This window comes from Diprion similis, chromosome 9 (genome assembly GCF_021155765.1).
Source record: "Diprion similis isolate iyDipSimi1 chromosome 9, iyDipSimi1.1, whole genome shotgun sequence".
NCBI classification, from domain to species: Eukaryota; Metazoa; Arthropoda; class Insecta; order Hymenoptera; family Diprionidae; genus Diprion; species Diprion similis.
The window spans coordinates 626629-649418 of NC_060113.1; the positions used below are offsets into that span (position 1 = coordinate 626629).

Genomic DNA, 22790 nt, shown 5'->3' on the forward strand with positions numbered 1-22790 from the left:
TACACAGTAATAACATCATTAGATGCTATTTTCCAGAAATAATTACAAATAGGATATTTAAATAGATTGAATCAGACATTATAGATTAAGAATTCATTATAGATTATATTAGATGCAACAATGGCAAATGTATTGAAACAAGACTCGCTTGTGAAACATAATTATGCGAGATGAAATCTTGAAATGACTAACAGAAAAGTTCATTAACTTTAAATTAATCAAGTGAACCCAATCAAATAAATGGTCGAAATAGAGGAAACTGTTCGCGCACGGATTTGAACACTTACGTTTTGGATACTGAAAGTTTTTTGGAGCACTAGTGTCTACTGTTATTTTTATTTTAGTGTGAACATTTGATTTCTCTACAAATATTTGTAATAACCGTGAGGTGTATTAATATTTGTAATCCACCTTCTTTTTTGACCTGCGACTTTTTAATGGTCTATGTTGAAACTCAAGATAAATGCACTTTATAGCCCCATGCCTACTGAAATACATGTACTACAGAGTAATCTTAACTTTAAAATCAATTGGCTGTAATCGAACGTTATAAAAATATAAAAATATAGTCAAATATCATCGAGAGTCTTTTTTCCAAAACGTATGCGTACCATACATTTCATAATTTAGTACGATTGTTCATCCAATTGGTAAAAAAAAATTAGGATAGCTCTGCAGTACTGGTGTACAATAGCAGTGTACCTAGTTGTTAGTATCGTCAACTTCCAAGGACTACCAAGTAATGTATTTTTTTTTTATTGAATATAAGTATGTTTATGTTTTAAATTTTAAAGAAAAATCCATGATCAAATCAAAGTAATACTCTTACATTGGCTATCTGGATTTTAATATCGCAAAATCAAATTATGTTACAAAATAGGATCCTTAGTTGTAGGCACCTAAGAAAATCTATATATTTATCAATAAATAATACTATTTAAACTCTTATAGAAATGCACGTTGCTCTATTATTTTTTGTATTGATCATTATTGCATGTCGATGATTTTTGTAAGTAAAAGATAGAAAAATTAAATAAATATTGCGAAATAATGTAAGTAACTTGATATATATAATTACAACGTTTATAGTTGACGTAAATTCAAATATTTTTCTGTTATTATCATTTAGTAAGTATTTCGTCACTTTAAGCAATATAACAACAAGATTACAATATCGATGCAATTATAGGGTAAAATATACGCCTTTACCTATTTACAATAAATACAACATCCAGTCGACTCCTCTTTAGGTTGCTATACTATATTTAATTTATAGATTATTGATGAAAGTTGTTTCAACTCAACCTAGATAAATCTCAAGAAAGTCTACGCGCGATAACAGGTAATTGTGTAGATATAATTCATAGCATGTTAGTTATGAACACTGTAATACTTTGAATTTCCATTGAGTAACGGAACGAAAATAACGAGTTTAACTTCAAACTAAAGTTTGAACAGACCGATTACTTACATGTTAGGTATCATATCGCAAACAAGATTTACTGCTGATAGTGAGGAATCTGCTTGTTTCGTACTTTCGTTTTACAAAGTAAATATTTATACCATCTTTTATTCTGTCATAATTCGATAACAAATATTCGAAGTATATTTATCTATTTCTGTAAAAATATAACGAATAATTACAGATTGTCTTCATATCTTACAGACGCATCAATTTAATCTTTGTTGAAATTGTAAGATCTTGTTTATGTGTATATGCTCTGGTCGTAGTGTTCAGTAATGTACTCTTAACAAAAGTGTTCATCGACTTTGGTAAGACGTTTATAGAAGCGTATCCATATAACAAACGATTTATGATGATGCAATCTAATGTAACATTGAAGTCATGTCTTACTTTTGTTAATTTGTAGATGCATGTATATTGTATAACAGTGTTAGTGGATAAATACTAATCGAGTATGTAATATTCGTATCTATCTACGATTTACATGTAATACAGATATGAAAGTATGTATAGCATATAATACATACGGAACAAATAATTTTACAGGGAAATATATTGTGTTTTCCACATATTTTATTTTCTGGAGTGAAAACAATGACTAACATCTGGCACGTTTCATCAATTTTTTTATCAGGATATTTAAAGGCGGGTTTCTTGTTCTGTTGCGTGGCGAATAATTCCTATTTTTGTAGATAACTAGTGCAAAGCCATTATTAGTTTGCTCGGAATGAATAACGATAAAATTGCAGAAATGAAGCTTTACGAATGTGTCAAGTAATATGCTGAAATTCAGTTAAATTGTACAACTTGGTACATAGGTGATTGTCAACTAAAATGGATTTCAGGCCAAGAAACGTAATTGATGAGATATACTTTATATACAGTATGGAAAAATTTGAAGAAGAAAATATTCTGTGTCTGGTAATACTTATATTGGAATTTGATTATCGTTAAAGCACTGACTGAATCATTAAGTATATTAAAGGTGAGTCTTATTACGTTGAAACTTGCTTACAATAAATACATTGTTGTTTCAATCGAACAAAATCAGTTTTACCTTTCCGATGGTACAATATTGCCCAATATTTGGGCTGCGTTAACTAATATCCAATTCTCAAATTATAACGCTTAATGGAGATGATTAAATAATATATGTGTGTGTATATATGGTTCTATATAATTTAGTAGTATGAAATTTAATACAGATAGACTAGATGTATAACAATATTTATAATATAATATAAGAAATTAAATCTAAGGACGGAAAAATTGAAAATATTTTTTTTAAAGGGGAATCATCTCAATTCCCCGAAGTACAGATGGTTGCTCAAATTCGGTTTAGGAAACACGTTCAAATAGGACATTATAAAATTCTGGAATATCGTGTTATATAAAGCTTGACAAAGCTGTATTTTCTATTATTATGCTCGATGCAAGAAGATATAAATAAGTTACTCTCGCACATAATGAGGTAGCACCGCCTAATTGTTACATATTCATTCGTTTCAAGCAAATAAAAATAAGAAAAAAAATCCCCTACGAATTATTTCGTATAAGTATGAACTTTGTTGGATAAATTAGTTTAAATAATTCCGATTTTATGCATTACCCAACTTTCTATATGTCTATAGATAAACGTTGCACAGCTTGTATGCGTTTTTCTTCTCCCGTTATTCCTTACATGGGGAATGCCAATGATGCAAAGCTGACAATAATCTTTGATTTCATTATCATTATAATTGTTAGTATAATATTTATCCAAATATTCTAAAATCCCATTACCTAAATCTTGCAGTAGAGATGTTTGCAGCTTTCTATTACTATTATTATCATTACTTTTATTATTATGTACAATCATAATTATTAATAAATAAAAACGTAGTATTAATAATTTGATCTTACGAAAAACGCATAATCGTTAATTGCTATAAATAACCAATATTGTCCTGTACTGTTATTAAAAAATTAATTTACAACAGACAGAAGAGAAAGTAATGAAAACACAAAGTTGTACATAACTTCACCCTAATTTAATAATTAATATTTCATTCATTGACTTGACCAGAACATTTCCACCGATCTTCACTAAACCATCAGCGTGACGTTTTAAAATTTTTAAATTGTAAAAAAGAAACATAATACTTCCCAACTATACAACGAAAACGTGTTTCTACTCTGCTATTTGTATCTAGGACTATCCGGTGGTGTGGCCTGAGATGTTCCTTTGTGTTTTGGGCCAGTTTTGAAAGACATTCTTTTCACTGGCCTCGGCGAGATTCCATGCAGCGTTGATGTATCTGTTGTATCGCTGCTAAACCATACTCTGCTTCCATCTGATACTGAAACCGGTATAAGTTTTGTCCTTCACATTTACTAATTTATCATTGGCTGAGAAGAATTTCTGAGTGCTTTTTATTCTGTTGATTTTTTTGTGCGTAAAATCAGAATATAGCTTGAATTCAGTAATTTTTTTCAGCCAATAACAATAACGATATGGAAAACTTATGTTTAATGATTATCTTGAGAGAAATTGTTTTACTTCTGTATATTCTATTTGTGAATAATGATAGAAAAAAAAATTAATTTGACAATTTTTAATGGATTTTCATATCTATGAATGAATAATATAACGCCGTACATGTAAAAAGAGATGCCAGTGATGAGATGAGCTAATAGAGCTAATTGCTAGCTATAGACACAAAAGGCGGAAAATTACCTCGCAATAGATTATGCAAGACTGTCGAAAGAGAATTATAGTTATGAAAACATATATGTATACCAGAGCAGGTGGTATGAAGATCAAGTAAACTACAGGGTTCAGATCCAGATCTTTACGTTAAAATTTTCGTTATACTTTCAACTACGTGAGCACTGTAGACTAATATGAACATCAACTTGTTGTCCGTGCAATAAATTTTCTAACATTGTATTATATCGCATTCGTGCTTTTTTACAACCATAACTTCGTATAAATGGTCTAATTTCTACTCGTAATACCAACATTACGTGCAAAATCTATCTTAGCTTTGGACTTCAGGAAAGATTGTTTGTTTTCTCGGTTTATTATACGTAAGTTTAAAGGTTCATTCTGTGGTAAGTATATTTCGATAATAAAGAAAGTAATCACAAATATAGGCTGTCATCAGAGTAGAATTTGAATAGTAAAGGAAAGTTATTTCCAAGTAAAATAGTACATACGTGTGTGTGTATGGGCGGGAAGTGGTAGTAAGACATTTGAAAAGAAGATACACAAAATAGCACCACCTCAAACAGGATACAACAGGACGTCACAGGAATAATTGAAAAAAAATCAATAATACTAACTTGTCGGATCGTGTTACAGGGTTGGGTGGGGGTTAGTGGACTGGGTTAGTCACCTCTGTTCGCTCTATTGTCGCTGCTGGCTGCTGAACTACTCCGAAGACTAGGTCTTCCGTGATGTGAGTCGATAAGAGCTGCCGCAAGATTCGAAGAAGCGGTTGACTGTACACTCGTCATAGAACCTTGATATTGATAAACCATAAAACCTAGATTACTACACCTAATTAAACTAATAAAATGACAGTGCCTGAGAAACTATTATTCGATGATTCTTCTAAGTCTAGTAACAACTGTGACTATAGACTTTTCTAAACTCTAGGTCATCATACCGGAAACAGAAGATGTGCAGCTGAAAGGACTTGGTGGCTGAACAGGGGAGTAAACATTTGCAGCAAACTCCTCAAAAGTTGTAGCCTCCTTGTGGTTTCTCACCACAGTATCGAGAGACCTTGCTCTTTCTTCGTAACTAAAGATAGAGAAGAAGAACAGTTTTCAACAAAATTTTGCTGGTGAATTTGCAATCTTTGCAACTTACTAATGCTGGTACAGCGTCAGAGTCGATCTTTTAGCTCTGCTGGCAGCGAGTGCGGTTGCTCTGACCAATCCGGGCAGGACTGCATCTTCAACAATTGATTCGTCGAACAGTGGTCCGAAAAATGGGATTTCTGTCTTCCTTGATATTTGTATTCTAAATAGTTTATTAGGCAAGGGATAAATGACTATCAAGACGTCACAAAACTCTGTGGGTATAATATCCCTGCGATAATCTCTCCAGTGTTCGGACCACACAATGTGAATTTCGTCGTTACCAAGATGCCTTGTCTGAAATCATCCAATGCTTGTTTTATTCATTGTCTTTTTAAATTTACTGCAGCTAGTTACCTTTTGCAAAAGACTCTCTGGGCTATCGGAAGGCATTCTAGTAGCGACATGGAAAATAACTTCAGTGAAGGATGTTGCAAAATAAGGAGCAGTAACGCCGCTAGCTTTTCCAGGAACCAAGCCACCGAGAAAACCAGTGTGAGATTCCAATTCAATCTCCCACGCGAGCCTAGCCACAAAGTTTTCATACTCTTTGCTAGCTGTTACGTTATTTAATATAGAATTCTTGTCCTCTTGGCCCTGGCCGACATAGATAACTGCCATTTTATGGGTCTCTCTGGAACGCTGACTGTCCAAATTTCGCAACTCTCTCAATAGCTTCTCATTTTTAGAAAGTAAGTGTAATTTTCGTCTCTGCTCCCAGCCTGATAGACCGAGATGCGAAAATAGAAGGCGACAGTGATGAAATGGTGCAGGCGGCGGACGGCAGGATGGAGGACTAATTGCCGCTGCACACATGCTGCAGAATGAAAGATTTGTGAAATCATTTTCTTCTGAATATTTTCCAGGTTCGATTGATCGAAATCTGTCCTCTTCAAATTAAAATATTCATCACCAGAAAAAAGGTTGAATATTTTTAGTTTTAACAACTCACCTGATATGCTGATTCCAGTTGTTAATATGATCTCTCTCCATGTTTCTTTGCCCCAAAATAGCGGCGATAGTTTCGCTTTCAAGTTGTGGTCCTTGTGGCGAATTTGCAGGAGCGTTAAGCGCTATTTCTGGATTCGTTAGTACTTCAGGGCTGGTGTGACCTATGTATTGCAGGAGCTAGAACGGAAAAATAAAGTCCAATAGTAGCACTTACCAACGCAGGAGCATAACAGTGAATTACAAAGAAATGCAACAAACGTCATCAAGATTATCCATATCGCTGGCAGCGTTCGCAAACGTGGGAAGAATGTGCGGCTCTCTGTGTCTCATCGTGTGTTGGGGAGGGCTGCTTTGGGCTGGTAGTACACTGCTCAGATCTTCTCTACGTAATTTCGAGGACCAATCGACTGTAACCAGGATTTATCTTCAGTTAGAAACAATTTCAACAAAATCTAGATAAAAAAATTGGAGAGCGAGCAACTTACTTGGCTTTCCAAAGGGTGGAGGTAAGTCGTCGTCAATGAAGGGTTGACTGTAGAGAATGGAACTATCCCATGAAGCCTTGCCGGCCAAATCTCGAAGCAGAACTCTTACTGTTGATGGAGCAGTCGTCAAGCCAGCAGTGACTCCGCCGCCAGGCGCATCGAGCGCTGCTAATTCGACTAATGATAGTATTATTGAATTTGATAGCATCAAGAGCTGGACGTTTGGAACTTGGAAAACAGCCGAAGACAATTCGTCGCTGTCTATTCCAGGAATGTCATCAAGCTCGACTACAAGGGATGAGAGACGAGCGGCACCAATGCCCATCGGAAAATGACCGAGATGATTAACTAGATGCATCAGTACCTGGAGAAAAAAAGACGATATATGTTTCGCGAAATTCAATTGATTAATTGTACATGGTGAATGGAAGCTTACCATTTGAGCAGCCAGTTGAACAGATTGAACGTTTCCACGTCTCGGTGATTTCATACCAGTATCATCAACTAAATTGTCTAGAGAAATATCAGGATCAAAATCGTCGGTGTCATGTTGGTAACACTTTGCCGAGTCTTGCAAATCCTTGCTAATTTTGTTATGCATAATGTTGTCTAATACCTGAAAACATTGCCGATTAGAAATCTTTTGCAATAGGGAGGGAAGTTGGCCTTTTACTTACTGTAAATAATGTTAGAAGCAACGGCTTTCCATGGAATGGTTGTAGTAGTACAGACGGTCCCAGCTGCATAGCCCATTCGCCGAGACAAAACAGCATCGAAGTTGCCAAAGCGCTCCGCCTTTCACGACCAGTCATGCGACCAAGAGTCTCTGCTAGAACCTGGAAGTTGTGAAATTAAGAATTGAAGAGAGTAAGGGAATTGTATTAACTGCGCGTTTGTAGTGTAAAGAAAACGAACCTGAATAATTTTGGCTGGAATGTTTGGATAAAGTTCCAACAGTACATCTGCTTGGTCGCAGAGTAAGAGAAGAGCGTCGCAAGCAACTTGACTTACTGTCGCGTGAGTTGCCTGAAACAGACTTCGATATCAGTACATGTAAAAGTTATGTAATACTATTATCATTATGTGAGGCATTGGAACGAAGCGATCGATACTTTTGGACAGAGATAAAACATTTCAGAGGACAATAAATTGCACAGAGAAGACCTAATTTTTTCAAGCAGTAAGCTATATAAGCTCTAATGGTGAAAAATGAAAAACATTTTACTGGACACTCACTTTCCCCTAGAATAAAAGTTTTGAGATGCCAGTGCTAATTATTTCTATACACTAAAATTGCTGGTACTTGTTTAATTTGGGAAACTTGATCCCTGCATTTAAACAAGAACACAGTATAACGAAGGGTGCAACAGATCATGCAAAACAAAGAAGCATACATGAGCGACATTGTGGTAGTTGCCTCACAGTGTTGGTTCTGTGTACAAAAGCAGGAGTCAATCAAAGTCAGTATTTACATAGCCAATAACTAGTTGATTTTCGGTGTACGCTGAAAGTGATCGATTAAATGTAGATTCCAACTTCGAACAGTTTTTTCCTCTTTAACTTGTTCGTCGCTTTATTCAAATTGACTTTTCTTTGTGGAATGAAACAGACAACGATTTAGGCTTCAGAACGTCAGACGTGGACGATTGAAATGACAAATGCTGGACGGACACTGGAATAATTCAATGTGAACAAAAAAAGGTACAATAAAGACTTGGGAGTGAGTTTATAGAAGCGACCAAGAGAGAGACTACCTTGTCTAGCAGGGGAAAATTCATCCCATCCTTTCGCTGCCCAGCCACCTGCAACCTCTGTCAACCAGACCCAACAGAAATAACAACAATACTAATCGCTACAATAGCTGCAGCGTCTAAATCACCTCCGATATTGAGCTATTCAACAATATGTGAATTATAACATGCAGCTTTGTTACGCATCTTAAGCATTGTGCCGTATATGTCTATATTGCTTTACTAAATCATGCTTGAGTGGTTCAATCGATCAAATAACACATGTGTCCTTTCATTAATTAATAATAAAATTTACACTACTTCAAAATATAATATGTCAAGATATATTGAAAATATAGTTGAAAATAAAATAAATTATCGAAAATTGAAACTACTATCACTGCTTCTTTTAGCTTTTAAAAAAAATATATACCTATATACTTTTGCGCTCAAACGAAATTAAAACATGCATAGATTGACAACTGTCCGTTGAATGTGATTCAACTTACCCTCAGGCCTAGAAGAAGCACCGTAACTGCCTCTGGTACTCTGGGATGCTGCGTTTTGTGCGACAATTCTCTGTAGACAAACATACCAATGCTGGAAAGTGCAACACACCTTGCCACACCTGTTGGTTCTCTGCGACAGCTCCTGATCAAGATCGTCACGATGTGCTCCTTTTGGAGTTTAAAATAAAAGATGGTATCAGCTCATTTTTTGAACAATCGCTGTTAGACCTTACTTGGTGTAAAGGAAAGATAATTTTGAACCTTTAAACTTTGGCCTTTTAGAAAACTTTTCAAGATATTTTCGTTACCTTCGCATCAGGGCACGTCACTGTTACGATGTCGCTTCCAGAGGGTTGTAATACTGGAAGTTTAGCGACTGTAGCTGGTAGTGAGAGCAGCGATCCCAATATGGAAACAGCTTCTGTTCTGGGCGCCTGTAAATGTTGCAAAAAATTTATTACCCACTAACAACAATAAAGTGAGACAAGTCTCACCTCAATGTCGTTACTGTTGAGTATGACGTTAGCCGCGTGAATGTAGTCGAGAATTAGTAAACTGGATCCAGGCAGATTGAGGCTGAATAATCTGGGCCCCGTGTATTTTACAAGAGCGTGAAGAACCTTGGTGTTGTTGCTGACTATTCCGTTGTGTACAGCGCGATAAAATAGTGTTAAATGTGGCTTGGGAAGAGATATATCCATCGGTTGAACGGTAAGAAGACAAATCAAACGGTATGCAGCCAGTCTTCCAACTTCATACTGTTGCGGCAACTGTATCGCCTACAAATGAGAAGAATAATAAGATAATTTAGTTGCTTTTGCAGAGTAAGGCAACAAGAATAGTGAATAATTTGTCGCACCTTGAAGCACCATGGAGCGATTATAGTTAGTGGTGGAATTAAGTCTGGTGCGGGAGGTGTGCCTTGATTGTCGCCGGACACTCCTTGATTCAAACGAATCTGAAGCGAAGACAAAATATTTAAGTGATTAGCCTGGTGCGTGAAAACGAGAGTCTACAACTGTGAGGCTCACTTTTATCAGTGTGTGGGTCAGCTGGACAAGGTAGTCCATAACTTGTCCGTGGAGAGCCGGATCTTGAATATTGTTAACATCGCCCAATGCTGATAGCATCCGTCGCCACAAAGCTACAGCGACGTCTGGTAGCCAACCAGGAACTCCGCCTCCAGCCATAACTGAACGCCTTTCCGATACATCGCTTGTGTCTGCGCAACAATTACGGAATTTTAAAACAAAATGTTGCGATATTCAGTTTTCAAGCAATTCTTTATTATTGTAGATCAAGAACTTATATCGTGTTTTTTTTTCTTAAATTTCATATAATCAGAAATAAAATGAACCTCTCCTTGAGGGCTGTTTGAAGAAAACAAAATGTATTTTAGAATTAGATTTTTTTCCAAAGCGCAAATGATAAACACGATTTCCCAATAATAGCAAATGAAAATTAGCGAATGTATTGAGAAAACCGAATACGTACGGCAGAGAAACAGTGGTAGAGAGAAAAAGAGAGAGAGTAAAACAAACGGAAGGACAAACGTAAAAAACTTCTTACCCTTGAGTAATTTTTTAAGCGAAAAAGGCATTGTTGTTGTCCAAGCAATAAAGTATAAAGATTCTAGATGCACGAAATTGATCAAGCAATCAGAGAGTAAGAGAGAATGATCCGATTGTTAAGTTCCCACTTACAGTTGCGTAAGTGAATGAATAAGTAGAATTTATAAAAACACCATCTTCAGCCAAGCGTCACTTCCAGTTTGCTTTAACTAAGAGGTATACTACAATCAAAAGGAAGCATTGAATTCTTCCTGCGTTTGGCAATATTTCTTTTGTATGTACTTTCCTGTTTAAATTTCTAATCTCAAGGATTGTAATTCCCAGTAACACAATTTCACTTAGTACCGTGTTGCTGTTTAGCAGTAAGTGAACTTGCCATAAAGTAGCTATCAGAATTAAGCCATGTGGTGTTTTATCAGAGCGTATTAATGTGGCTATTAAATTACTTCATGTATTTACGACGTCATGGGTAAACATTTTCCTGGGATTCACAAAAATCCATTCAACACAGTAATATTTGTTTAGTAAGAAATTTTAGCGTCGAACCATTCATCTAAAGGCTGCATTTACGATTTCTCATCGATAAGAAGATTGTTGCTTATTGAATATTCCACAAAAAATATTCTCGATTCGAACTACGTTTTACACCTATACAGCAAAGCTTATTTTATATCTTCCAATACTCTAATCTCGGTAAGTAAGACATAACGAATAATCATTTTCTTACTATTCCCAATTCACTGTTGTTCTAAAATTACCATGCAGTCTATTTTTCATATTCTGGGGATGCTGTTACTACTCACCAATGCTGTTCCCATCAATATTTTCTATCTGTATTGGACTATCCTTGTTGCTATCCACGCCACTGCTTGGTGTAGGCGAAGGACAGCGCGGGGATGGAGGTTCACTGTCAACGACAACGACGCTGTCCAATGATTTAGTGCGTCTGCTTGGTAACATTTTTGATACTGTTGTTGTAGTCTCGTTACCCGTTGTAGTCGTAGCAGTAGTGGACAATAGCCTTGCCATATCTTGCTCTATTGACAAGGGGAGTACTGCCCGAGGAAATTCACGCTTAGTTCACAATAATCGTATATACCGCAATCAGAAATTGCGATGTGCCTACGTTTTCTTGTACAATATCACCACGATTCGTTAATCGCAAGTACTGAATTAATGCGGATCCATTCAATTCACAATCAATATTTTCACTCTTGTTGTCCCATATACCATCGTTGGATAATTATCCGTTTTATTACTTAACTTCAATGTGAGATTAACTCTAAGAGCAGAGACATTGGACACTTCAGCGGACAGATATATAATTGAAAAAAATTGTGCAGTAAAGTTCCAAAACAACATTTTTTACTATCACCAACAAACACTGCTTAAATAACGGAAATGGCGAGGACTGATATGATAGATAAACGTAAGTGGAAAACGATTTAAAACTGCGCTGCACCCGATGAAGCAGGTTTAACATATGAGTCGATTATTTTTAACCCAGTGATGATGACACACCGAAAAAGCGAAAAAAACAAACAATAATAATAATAATATTTACTATGACTAAAATAAAATAAGAACAAAGGTATAAATAGAACTGAGAGAACAGAATTGCTATTTTATATCAACATATATCAGGTTTTATATGTATCCGTGTTTGAATATGAGCATGAACACCATTGGCGAGTAGATTGTAGACTCACAAGGAGAAAAAAATCAGCGAATCATTAAGCCAACCGACAAATTTAACCATTGTTCATACAACTTACCAGGAACTCTGGAATGTATAGTGTGAGTGCGATGTCTGTGCAGCTTAATTCTTCCTTTTCCATTGTATATCGTGTTATCGCTTGCACTTCTCGGAAGCGGACGGAATTTTCTAGGGTCGCGCAGTGGATGATCTGTGAGGTTTGAGAAAAAGTTCGAGTTGAAATCGGATTATATCAAATCGTTGATGCTTTCAAAATACTTGAAATGATCTATTCAGATTTTCATTTACCAGTGACACTGTCCTTTAAGGTTGCCCCAGTTTCATGATCAACACTGCCTCTCCTTTGGGGCTGAACACTTCCCGTCGAAGCGGCACGGCTGCCGATACCTCGTCTTTTCTTTGACTTTTGCTCACTAAGACGATCCAGTGGTAGATCATTGAGATCAAGATTGTACACATGTCTTGCTAAAACTCTGGTTAGAGTGTCTAAAGTTTTCTGCAAATTATGTTAGCGAATTGAAATTTTTACAAATTATTCTGTTTGAAGTAGTTTCAGATTTCTTATATTTGTAGCTGCTTCAATTAACGGAATCTTTTTTTTTCCATCTATTTGAAACAAGTAATAAGTTACCTCTACGGTTTTAAGTTGTACTAATGTTAATCAAATATTTTTTCACTATAAATAATCTGCAACCAGTGTCAAATACTGATATTTTTCCTTCAATACGTAACTAAAAGTGAGGCAGCACAAAGCATAAAAATAAAATACTAATCAGAACCACTTTGGGATTTTAGTGGAAGTTGTGTGTTGTGTTAAGTTCGCAACTTACAGCCCATTCACGAATAAGTTCTTCCCATTGGGTTAAGGAAGTTAAAACAGCGAGAAATTGGTCCCAAAGCTGTGTAGATATAACAACGTTTAAATTAGCTTTGATCCAAGTTACTATCAGGGTCTGAAATATCGCTGGCGCCAATTTACCGCCGATACTTTCTTGTTGTTTTCTACGTGATGTTTTGTCGCTTAGTACCAAGGATGTTATCTGTAGTAGGACTCTGAAAAATAATAATCAAAATGATAAAATGGGAAATTCCAAAGATTCGTAGGTAGTAATAAATCTATTAGTTCAACTTTCAATCACGAAAAAGTTGCATCGTGTGTAAATTTGTTCATTGAAACAAATATTCACCGAAGTAACTGTTCCCAGGTGGCAGGTTCAAGTCTGACTTGCATAACGACGTGGCGATAAACATTTAGCACACGTTTACAGCTATCCGTTTGTTCCTCCAGCAGAGTTGCGGACGCATTACCCCCTGGCGTTTCTAAGAAAAATACATTTGAAGCTTGTGTTACAAAAACTTGTAAAACATTTTGCAATCCAGCCCTCACAAACAAGTTTTCCCTGTGAATGGCTCCAAGATACGAATCGTTTCTCAGTCTAGTCTGTCTGTAGCTTTCCGGCGGACTTCGATCGTTAATTAAAGCCTCTCTCTTCACTTGATCTTCAATTTCTCTGTCCTTATGACTCTCCAAGGGTTCTAGCATGAATGATGGAAGTTCCTGACAAAAATAGTCGACAAATTAAATTCTGTACTACAATTCCAAACAATCAATTCCAGTTCCATAGCTCTTGACAAAATAGCTTACATTCATTTGTATCCAGTCTTTATAAACAGCAATAGCCTTTCTTATAGCACCAGCGTGAGTGAAATCTAGTAAAAATGCTTGTCTGTAAAGTTCGTGAACGAAATTAACGTTGTCTCTGTTCCCATAGAAAACTTCTCGCACTAGATTAGTGGCCAGCACGGTGTTATCCTCCTGGTTTTCATGCTGGGAAGCAGCTTCAGGAGACAAAGTATTCGGGTCTGTTGAATTCTGGATAACGGATACACGCCGAAGTTCTGGTTCTGGATTTTCATCACTAGTTGTCGTGCTGGTGAGATAAAAACGATTGATCAGATTTTTTAAGGATGCAAAAACAAAATGAAAGTTTTTTACACATTTTATCATAAAAGAACAGTCATTCGTTGTTTCATACTTTGGTGAAGGCTGCAACAATAGTCCGTCCTTCTTTGTGACATGAGTATATTTAGCGACCCATTTGATAAGTGTAACTTTGCAGAGTGCGTAAACATCTTGTCCTTGATTAGGGGAAGGTTTCCTCATTCCAGGAAGCTCTAAATTCGGTTTGTACAGTGAAAAATTGTCGTTAAACTCTGGGCAGATGTATCGCAAGTAAGTTGCCTTGAATCGTTCCAGTAGAAATTGAAACGCCTTGTGTTGCCTAGCGTGTTTGTCTCGCCATTCGACCTTGACAACCTGAAGCCAAAAGAAAAAAAAGAAAAGAAAATTGAAAACTATGGGCGACAGAATTGGGTCCCAATTGTATATTTATCCACGATCATATACCTGGCTAACCATAAAGTCAAGTAGAGCTTCGAGAAACCGCACGGTTTCGTGGTCCAGTGGTTTTTCCCCGCCTTGCGGAGGTAAGATTGGCCCGCCATCAACCAGGCTGACGGGTCCTTGAGTTACCCCGGTGTCATGGAAAATACTTTGTCCCAATTGCGTGTCATAGAATTCTCTCTTTTCCTTGTCGTCGTAGCTCGCCGATTTCGATGGTTTATCCTTTTTGTTATCCGACTTACGCTCAAGCTTGTAGGGCGATGCCTGACTTGGTGGAAAGCCGGGTACCAGACAAGCGAACATCTGGTGTATGTGATCTGGAGCATTGTCACCGAGCGCTTGGTACCAAAGTATGAAGTATCTGCAGCGATAAGTGAACAGAATTTGAGGGTCAGTAGTTATTGCAAAAGTAATAAACGGGAAGAATATCCGAATATTTCAATGGGACCGTAAAATTTTTCAAAACCTTATGGCTTGACGACGTAATTTCCAGCTGTTGCCTGGGTGTAAAAGTTTCCTCAATATTCTGGCGAGGCTGTGGCACTGCCATCTTCGATTCAGAAGCTCAGGAAGCAGCGTCAGTATTTTTTCCAACAGCTGTAACACCTGTTCCAGCTCTTCTCTGTGCGCCTTGTGAACTGTTTGCAGAAAATAATAGATTTATAGATTAATTCTAAAACTTCATCATGTCTCTCGATTAACATCAAATATTTCTCATCGCACAAAAAATCATGCCATTAATCTATCAAGTCATCGCTTTCTGAGATGGGTCATCATGGATGACATTTTTTGAAGGGGAATCGCTTCCGCCGTTTCCGTGCAAAATCAAAAATTTTTATCATGCAACTTATTAGCTATGATGGAAATCTGTATTAGAAGTGTAAATAAACAAAAAAAAAACTTATGAATAGAAACATGAATATTACAGTTATCACATAATTGAACCATACAAAGTGGGAGAATTTAGGGATATTTTTCAGAAGAATAGTTCATCCCATTGTGCAGTGTGTTACATGTAAATTGCATAGGCGTTTCCAAGTTCCACGACCTGAGCGACTGCGAAAAAAACTACAAAGAAAAAAAATGTCGAAGGTATTTTGCATGCTCGGCAAAAATGTTTCACTTACCGAGGTGAAAGGAAAGTTCTGTCAGCAAAGTGATAGAGGGGGGAAATAGAGAAAAACAATTGTCATCAGTACACAGTTTATCAGATACACAGAATTAATAATTGTGACAATATAAGAACAGGCAACAATAAATTAATTAACAAATGCCCATTGATGAAACGAACGTTGTCATTGACGTATTTGTTTATATAAAGAATGTTTCCATATGCATATATATATCTTTTTGTAATAAACGGCGCATAACATTGTAGAATAAAAAAGTTGAGAAAACTTACCACGCTGGCGTAAATTTGCTTCCGCGGAAACAAAGCAGTCGTACAGTATGAAGTATACATGGCTGAAATTCCCTTCGAAGAAACCCTTTGCTTCGTCTGTGTCCACGTTTTCTGCAAAAAAACAGTGAAAGAGAAAAAGAGTATAATGAGATGCTCGACTTCTATAAGAAAAATTATAAGTCCTTGATATCGTCAAGGTAAAAACATCCTTTGTTTTCTAATGTTTTCCAGCAGAAAAATGACTTACATCTGGGCAAACAGATTGTTGTTCGTGGAAAAGAACTTGGGATTAACTATTGAAACGATCTCGTAACATCATGATATGGAACAGAAAGAGTATTGCGGATGTATCATAAAAAATAATTAACCGAGGAAATACTGCAGCAAGATGGTTTGGGTTGAGAAAATTATTGATACGCAATTATCTGTTTTTAACAGTAAAAAGTAATTTTAGCTCCAGCTGGAGGCCGAACCAAGCTGTGTGGTGAGCTCGGTAATGTGGTCTGGTGATTAGATACCAACCAGTTACTATAATGTCGTTTGACCACACTTGCCTCAGGAGTACACAGAGGTGTTTTATTTATTCTTCGCATTTTTTATTATTGCCATTCACACCGGCAACACAAACTTATATCTAGCAAATTGCCGATAGCTAAAGTTCTGGATCAAGCAAAATGAATAAAACTCAAAAATTAAGATCTCTCAATTGTTAAAGGATGCCTCATGATATTCGTCACATACATAGTCATTTTGCAAGGCAATATTCGTCTTTGACTCGATACGAGTAAATAAATTCGTTTAAAAATGACTATGAAATTGTAGCATGCAATCGAAGAAATGAATCGGTAATTTTTCTACCACGCAATAATTCGATTTAACTTGAAATACCGAACAACGTAAGAATTTTTGATATGATAATAAAAACAGAGTAATTTCATGTAAATACATTTATTGCAAAATATTTTCAATTGTCCAAGGATCCTGACCAAATATCAATATCAAGGATTCTGTTAATACGGGTAATTAAATACAACAGAAACTTGTAAATTTTGATTTACATAAACCACTTTTTGAATTTCATAATGAGAAAAGCTTCAAAATAATAAATTTGATAGCAGAGAGAGCAGTGCAAAAATGGAATATAAAACAACAATTTTCTAACATCATAGATCCTTGTCCTTGTAGCGCCTCTCTCTTGCTATATAAAACAAATATTTACACGCAATCGTGTCAGTCGTTGCCAAATATGGACAGGACAGATCATTTTATGCGTTTACTCAAAGATGCAAATCTCAGATCAACCCGGACCATGTGGTACACGGATATTGATGGAATGCAGATGGGGGCCTGAGTTGCGTCGCGACGTATCTTCGCTGACGATAACGGCTTCGACAACTATTCCTTATTCTATAACAACAAATGTAATTTCAACAATGCGTGAAGAAAACAGGTATTTGTGATGAAAATCGCGTAGGTGTAAAGACCAACAGAAGTCTCTCTTCAAATAGATGTGGAAGAGAGAGAGAGAGAGACGTAGAAAGAGAGTGAAATAACACCCTGTTGGTTACTGGAGTCTGGAGGTGTTTTGGTTAATCAAATGTATTCATCTGATTTGACACAACGAGCAGGGGGGTTGGTGAAAAAATATTTATCATAGTCTAGGAAATGCCAGATACTCACCAAGTACGATTTTGAGGTGTTTAAACCTAGTAGCGCTGTCCTTTTTCACATCCTGTATCTTGAGTGTTGACTTTTTGACGTCTACGTGAAGTTTTTTGCTGAACATTGTCGTTCAATGCGAGTCGCCGGCGGACTCGCGGAGAGATACTATCATCGAGCGGATTGGAAATATTCCTCATCAGTTACACGCAATGATAATTACCCCGACAAAACACCCCGAAGTACGATTGACGGATCGGAGTAAAAAAAGTAGCTAATACATATACCAAATGTCAGTGTGTCGAACCGACCACACTGCACAAGTCAGATGTCCGATGTATCGTTAATCGCACGTGGCAGCCATCTTGTTTCTCGCTGCGACTACTTGCCAGATGCCAAACCAGGGCAATGACATCACCGATCGTTAGATCACTCCGATTAATAAGATTTTCAATATTGCTGAGCAGCTACGACCTGACATGTTTGAAATATTTTCAAATACTGATCCATTTGATAACTCTCACACATTAGCAGCACGAATTTCCTTTTCAATGTGTGTCAGAGAAATGTAGAAACAGTTCAGCAGTATGTGAGCTTGAATTTGGCGCGTCGATTTAGATCAGTGCCGCCAACTGCCGCGCCGCTGAAGGGAAAAACTTGTACAAAATTTCGCCATTTTTAAATTTCCAAAGAAACTAGCGCCAGAACGGTCGACGCTATAACTAGTTAGACGAGTTCAAAAGTAACGAAGTTTGCTCATCGGAGGCTGCCTAGTTGTTACGTACTCCATGGTCACTGTGGAAAGAAACAAGCGCAAACCGAGAAACAAAAGGACAGAGAAGCGACATGGCGGGGAGCGAAGTGGTCGGTATAGAGCTAGATTTTACTAGGGGCGGCGGTAAGAGTCGTCGAGCGAAGATAAAGTCTTTTTGGGAGTTTATCGACTGTCAGAAAGAACTGGTTCCCCTTCGGCCGGCTCAGGGTACGCTGTTTAACCCCTAGGCGATAGAACAGCGTTGACGAGAACTCTCCGCACTCGAGGCAGGTCTGACAATGAAAGCTAGATGGTCTTGATCGGCGTGTTTGCGTAAGAAGTATTTTCAGTAATTGCTTCCCGATCGACTTTACCAGCTAGTTAAATCTTTCTTAAACGGCAGAATCGGCAGGGATAACTTGCAGTCAAACGAATAAAACGTTAACGCTTGTTTTCCTTGACATCTATCCAAAGATTTGCACGATTGAAGAATGGCTTGCAATTAAAGGATCCTTAGAAAATACATAACGCGTCTGTATTTTGTATAAAATGTTTGCATTGAGCGAAAACAAATCATACATTTTTATTTACAATTAGCAGTATTAACCTAGTAAAAAGAATGCTTTACTTTCTTTTCTATCAACGGACTATAGCAGCCACATATTGCGATTATAGATCGATCTTATGTCCAAAAAACAAATGACGCCGTGTCGTAAACACTGCGACTTAAATTTGCTTTCTCAACAAATTCGCGCTTTTGTAAGCCAGTAACAATCCAAGAGTATATTTATTTCGACATATTTCTATTATTTCGCCCTTCCGACGCAATAATCTTTGTTACTCAATGCACTTCCGGGTCGAATCGCAACCGCAAGTTCAACTCTATACGCAGATAATATCGATGGTTTAAAAACAATTGAACGAAGCGCGATATGTGGCGGTTAATCGTCTTTCAATTGTCGGTTCGTTAGCCTAGTTCGGTCGGCAGGCAGGCAGGCTTCAATTGGAAGAAAAAACCGTTATTAAACCACGCAAGATATGATTTCAATCGTGAAATTCGGGTAGCAGTGCGTAACGTTTACTCATAAGACGAAATAAAATACCGCGATAAGCAGGCTAGTGCGGAGTTTTCAGTAAATCAACGGTTAATTCGTACACCTTGAAGTAAGCCGCGAACATTCACGGTAAAATTTGTCAGCAGGTAATGGCGACGAGTCGCGAGTGAATCGGTCGATCGACTCGCCGCTTCGGTGTGACAAGTGCCTCGATTCAACGACTCGAGGAAGCGATGAAAACAATTCGGGAGTTTGTGCCGATCCCGAATCGCCGCAAAGGAGGAGGATATGGTTCGACGAATTGCGGATCCTGAAGGAGTTGGGCCTCGACAGAGTCGCTCTGGCAGCCAGTAACGCCTGCAAGCGCTGCGTTCGAGAGGAGCAAAACATGTGAGTCAGATTTTTCCATTTTCAGTTTTAGTTCGTATATTATTCGCTGTATAGTGAGGTGAGAAAACAAGAGAATCGATTCTGAAAATTGCTTAATTATACAGATTTCTTCTTTTGACTATGAGAATCGATATATCGAATGAAAATAGCATCGATTATGAATAAAACAAATGAGCTGATTGAAAATAATGAACGTTGGGTACTGTAACAAGAATTTGTCTTGGCTGTAGTTTGTTATTATTGCCAGCATTAGTACTATTATTCAGTGAACTATTGTTGGCAGGAAATAAGCGCTATTTTGAATTTTTATTCCTTATTTGTTAGAATATTTCGGTGATAATCGAAACTTCGAAAAGTTGTTTAATAATATAATCTATTAATCGAACGCCAGAAAGATCGATTCTTCAAGAATCGTCGAAGAATTGCGCGTCACTATTACTCTATCGTTCGCTGCGTTATCACCGCCTGCGATCATAATTCTTTTTACATGATAATCAGGGAGGTAGAGCCAGAGTTTGCGGATTCCGTGCCGCAGTCTTACCAGGAACTGACCGCGGACTTGAAGGCCTTTCAAGAACGCGTCAAGCACCAGAAACCGAAGCCCGCTTACGAGGAGCCCGCGAAGTATCAACATTTGATTCAGTGATGATGACGGTTTACGTTATATTCGACATATTTTGTCTCGACGGTAGAAATTTCAGCGTAAGAGTGTGTTTGAGTTCAGTTTCACCTTTCGGATAGACTGTCGTATTAATTATGATCTATAAATTGTTCGTTTTAAGCTATCGATCCCGCTATCGGCGGATTGAATACATCGATTGAATACAGAAACAATTACTTCTATCATACGTGTGCGATAACCAATACACAATACAATCGTGTAAATTACTTAGGTATATATAGTTTTATACATATTATATATATTAGACTGTATCAAAAAAATTGACTATTTTTTTTTTTTAATGGTATACTGAAAATATTGTTCAAGATGCCGAAAAAGAAATACCATAAAAATTTCAGATTTTAATATTGATATTTAGAGGTGACTCATCGCGATTTTCTACTTTCCATAAGAATAACATGGCAAAAATGGTTCTTGCTCCTTGCGATTTTTATAACTAGATAACGACGCGTCGTACAGAAAATTCATAAACATGTTTTTGTAGGAAATTGAACGTTCTACGAAAAAGGTTTCTTGTCATTTTACGATAAATCTACTGCTTCAAAAGTTATTTGAGGTCCTTTGTTGATGTTTGACCTCAAATAACTTTTGAAAGAATAGATTTATCGTAAACTGACAACAAACCTTTTTCGTAGAACGTTCAATTTCCTACAAAAACATGTTTATGAATTTTCTGTACAACGCTTCGTTATCTAGTTATAAAAATCGCAAGGAGCAAGAACCATTTTTGCCATGTTATTCTTATGGAAAGTAGAAAATCGCGATGAGGCACTTCTTAGTATTAAAATTGAAAGCTCTCATTTTAACAGGCGCCTTTTTTCGTTATCCTGAACAATATTTTCAGTATATTTTTCAAAAAAACAAAATAGTCAATTTTTTTGATACAGTCTAATATACATATAGATAAACTGCTTTCATGGGGCGATTTTCGTTCCCGATCATTGCGGATAATACGATGAACCGATGGTCGATTTCCGGTCAAATCTACGACCCGGAACCGACGTATATTATTTACGAATACATGTATAGAGTGTGTGTGTGTGTGCGTGACGGGGGCCGCAAAAAGCGCCCTTAATAAACGACCGTCGTTCGGCTCTCTTGCCGCAGCGGGGAGGGCGGTGGTAAAAAAAAAACTGTTTACCCTTGCGGGGGGCGTCCGTAGGGGGCGAATCCGGAAGTCCCTCTTCTTCCATGTACGATGTATGCACGTCTAATAGTAACTCCGAGGAAGCCTACACGGCTTTAGTCATTCGTTCCGCCTTCTTCTTCTTCTTCTTCGCTTCCTCATCCAGTTCGGGGGATCCCCCGTGTTTCTTTTCTCTCTCTCTCTTTCTCTCTCTTTCTCTTTCTCTCTTTCTCATACGTCATGGATATAATATATATATATATATATATATATGTATGTGTATATAATCTAGGTTGTATGCATAAGAAATCGATCCACGAATGAAAAACCCGCAACGTCACGTCGTGCGTGGGTTCAACCCTATAAATACATATATACATATATACACACACACACACACACACACACACATTATATAAACTGCGTGGAAAAAGTATCAAATGATCTATAATTTGCCTGCATTAACGATTTTCCATGCGTTATTGGTATAATATACGAGATAAATACTTCACTGTACATATACATGTACACCTGACGTTAAAATCAGTTGTCGCAAAAAAAAAAAAAAAAAACATCGAAGAAGAGCAAGAAAGAGAATAGAAACCGAACTATACTACACATTACGTGTACAATTAATACTCGATCTGCAGGAGTAAATAAAACCCGTGCCATGAGGGGAGGGGGGTGGGGGGGGGGGGGGGAGGCTGCGGAGTGTTTTTTTTTTTAGTTTTTATCAGGTACACGAAGACTGTGTGCAGGTAGCCGCCTTATATATATATAGTAGAACGCGTATGCGTTCAAGGATAGCAGACCCGGGACCAGATGTCTGGGTTCCTTCGTTCGCGTCGCGTCCTCCTCGCGAAGGAGGCGAGGACCCCATTCATGCGTCGACGCGAGAGCGAGGAGCCTAGAGTCTCTATCCCTGATGCCTGCAGTGTGCAGCATCGCCGTGGCGCACACCTTGCTCTTTGGTGGGCTTACGGCTCAGCCGCCTTCTGGATAAGAGAAATTCGATCCACCTTAGGCCTACGACTATATCCCCCG

At 37.4% G+C, this 22790-nt stretch overlaps 1 protein-coding gene across 7 annotated transcripts; it reads right to left on the reverse strand.

Moving 5' to 3' along the window:
- Positions 1–1299: 1299 nt before the first annotated feature.
- On the reverse strand, positions 1300–18104 carry LOC124410538 (probable Rho GTPase-activating protein CG5521). Of its 7 annotated transcripts, XM_046888990.1 has the most exons (30): positions 18027–18104; positions 17761–17907; positions 16081–16191; positions 15806–15823; positions 15145–15316; positions 14682–15039; positions 14311–14591; positions 13920–14205; positions 13462–13832; positions 13105–13327; positions 12563–12770; positions 12333–12464; positions 11361–11612; positions 10018–10208; positions 9846–9944; positions 9481–9765; positions 9295–9420; positions 8987–9154; positions 8502–8558; positions 7663–7773; positions 7425–7583; positions 7184–7363; positions 6748–7111; positions 6521–6669; positions 6264–6439; positions 5669–6128; positions 5322–5608; positions 5116–5252; positions 4843–4968; positions 1300–3804 (listed from the first exon to the last, which is right to left on the reverse strand). In XM_046888990.1, exons 2-30 carry the CDS (start codon positions 17864–17866, stop codon positions 3644–3646), a joined length of 5754 nt encoding a protein of 1917 aa, XP_046744946.1. In that variant the 5' UTR covers positions 17867–17907; positions 18027–18104; the 3' UTR covers positions 1300–3643. The 7 variants fall into 7 exon arrangements, with proteins under 7 accessions (XP_046744946.1, XP_046744947.1, XP_046744948.1 ...); XM_046888991.1 differs by having other exon boundaries at positions 14691–15039; positions 17761–18098; XM_046888994.1 differs by having other exon boundaries at positions 3667–3804; positions 4790–4968; positions 17761–18098.
- Positions 18105–22790: the final 4686 nt, after the last annotated feature.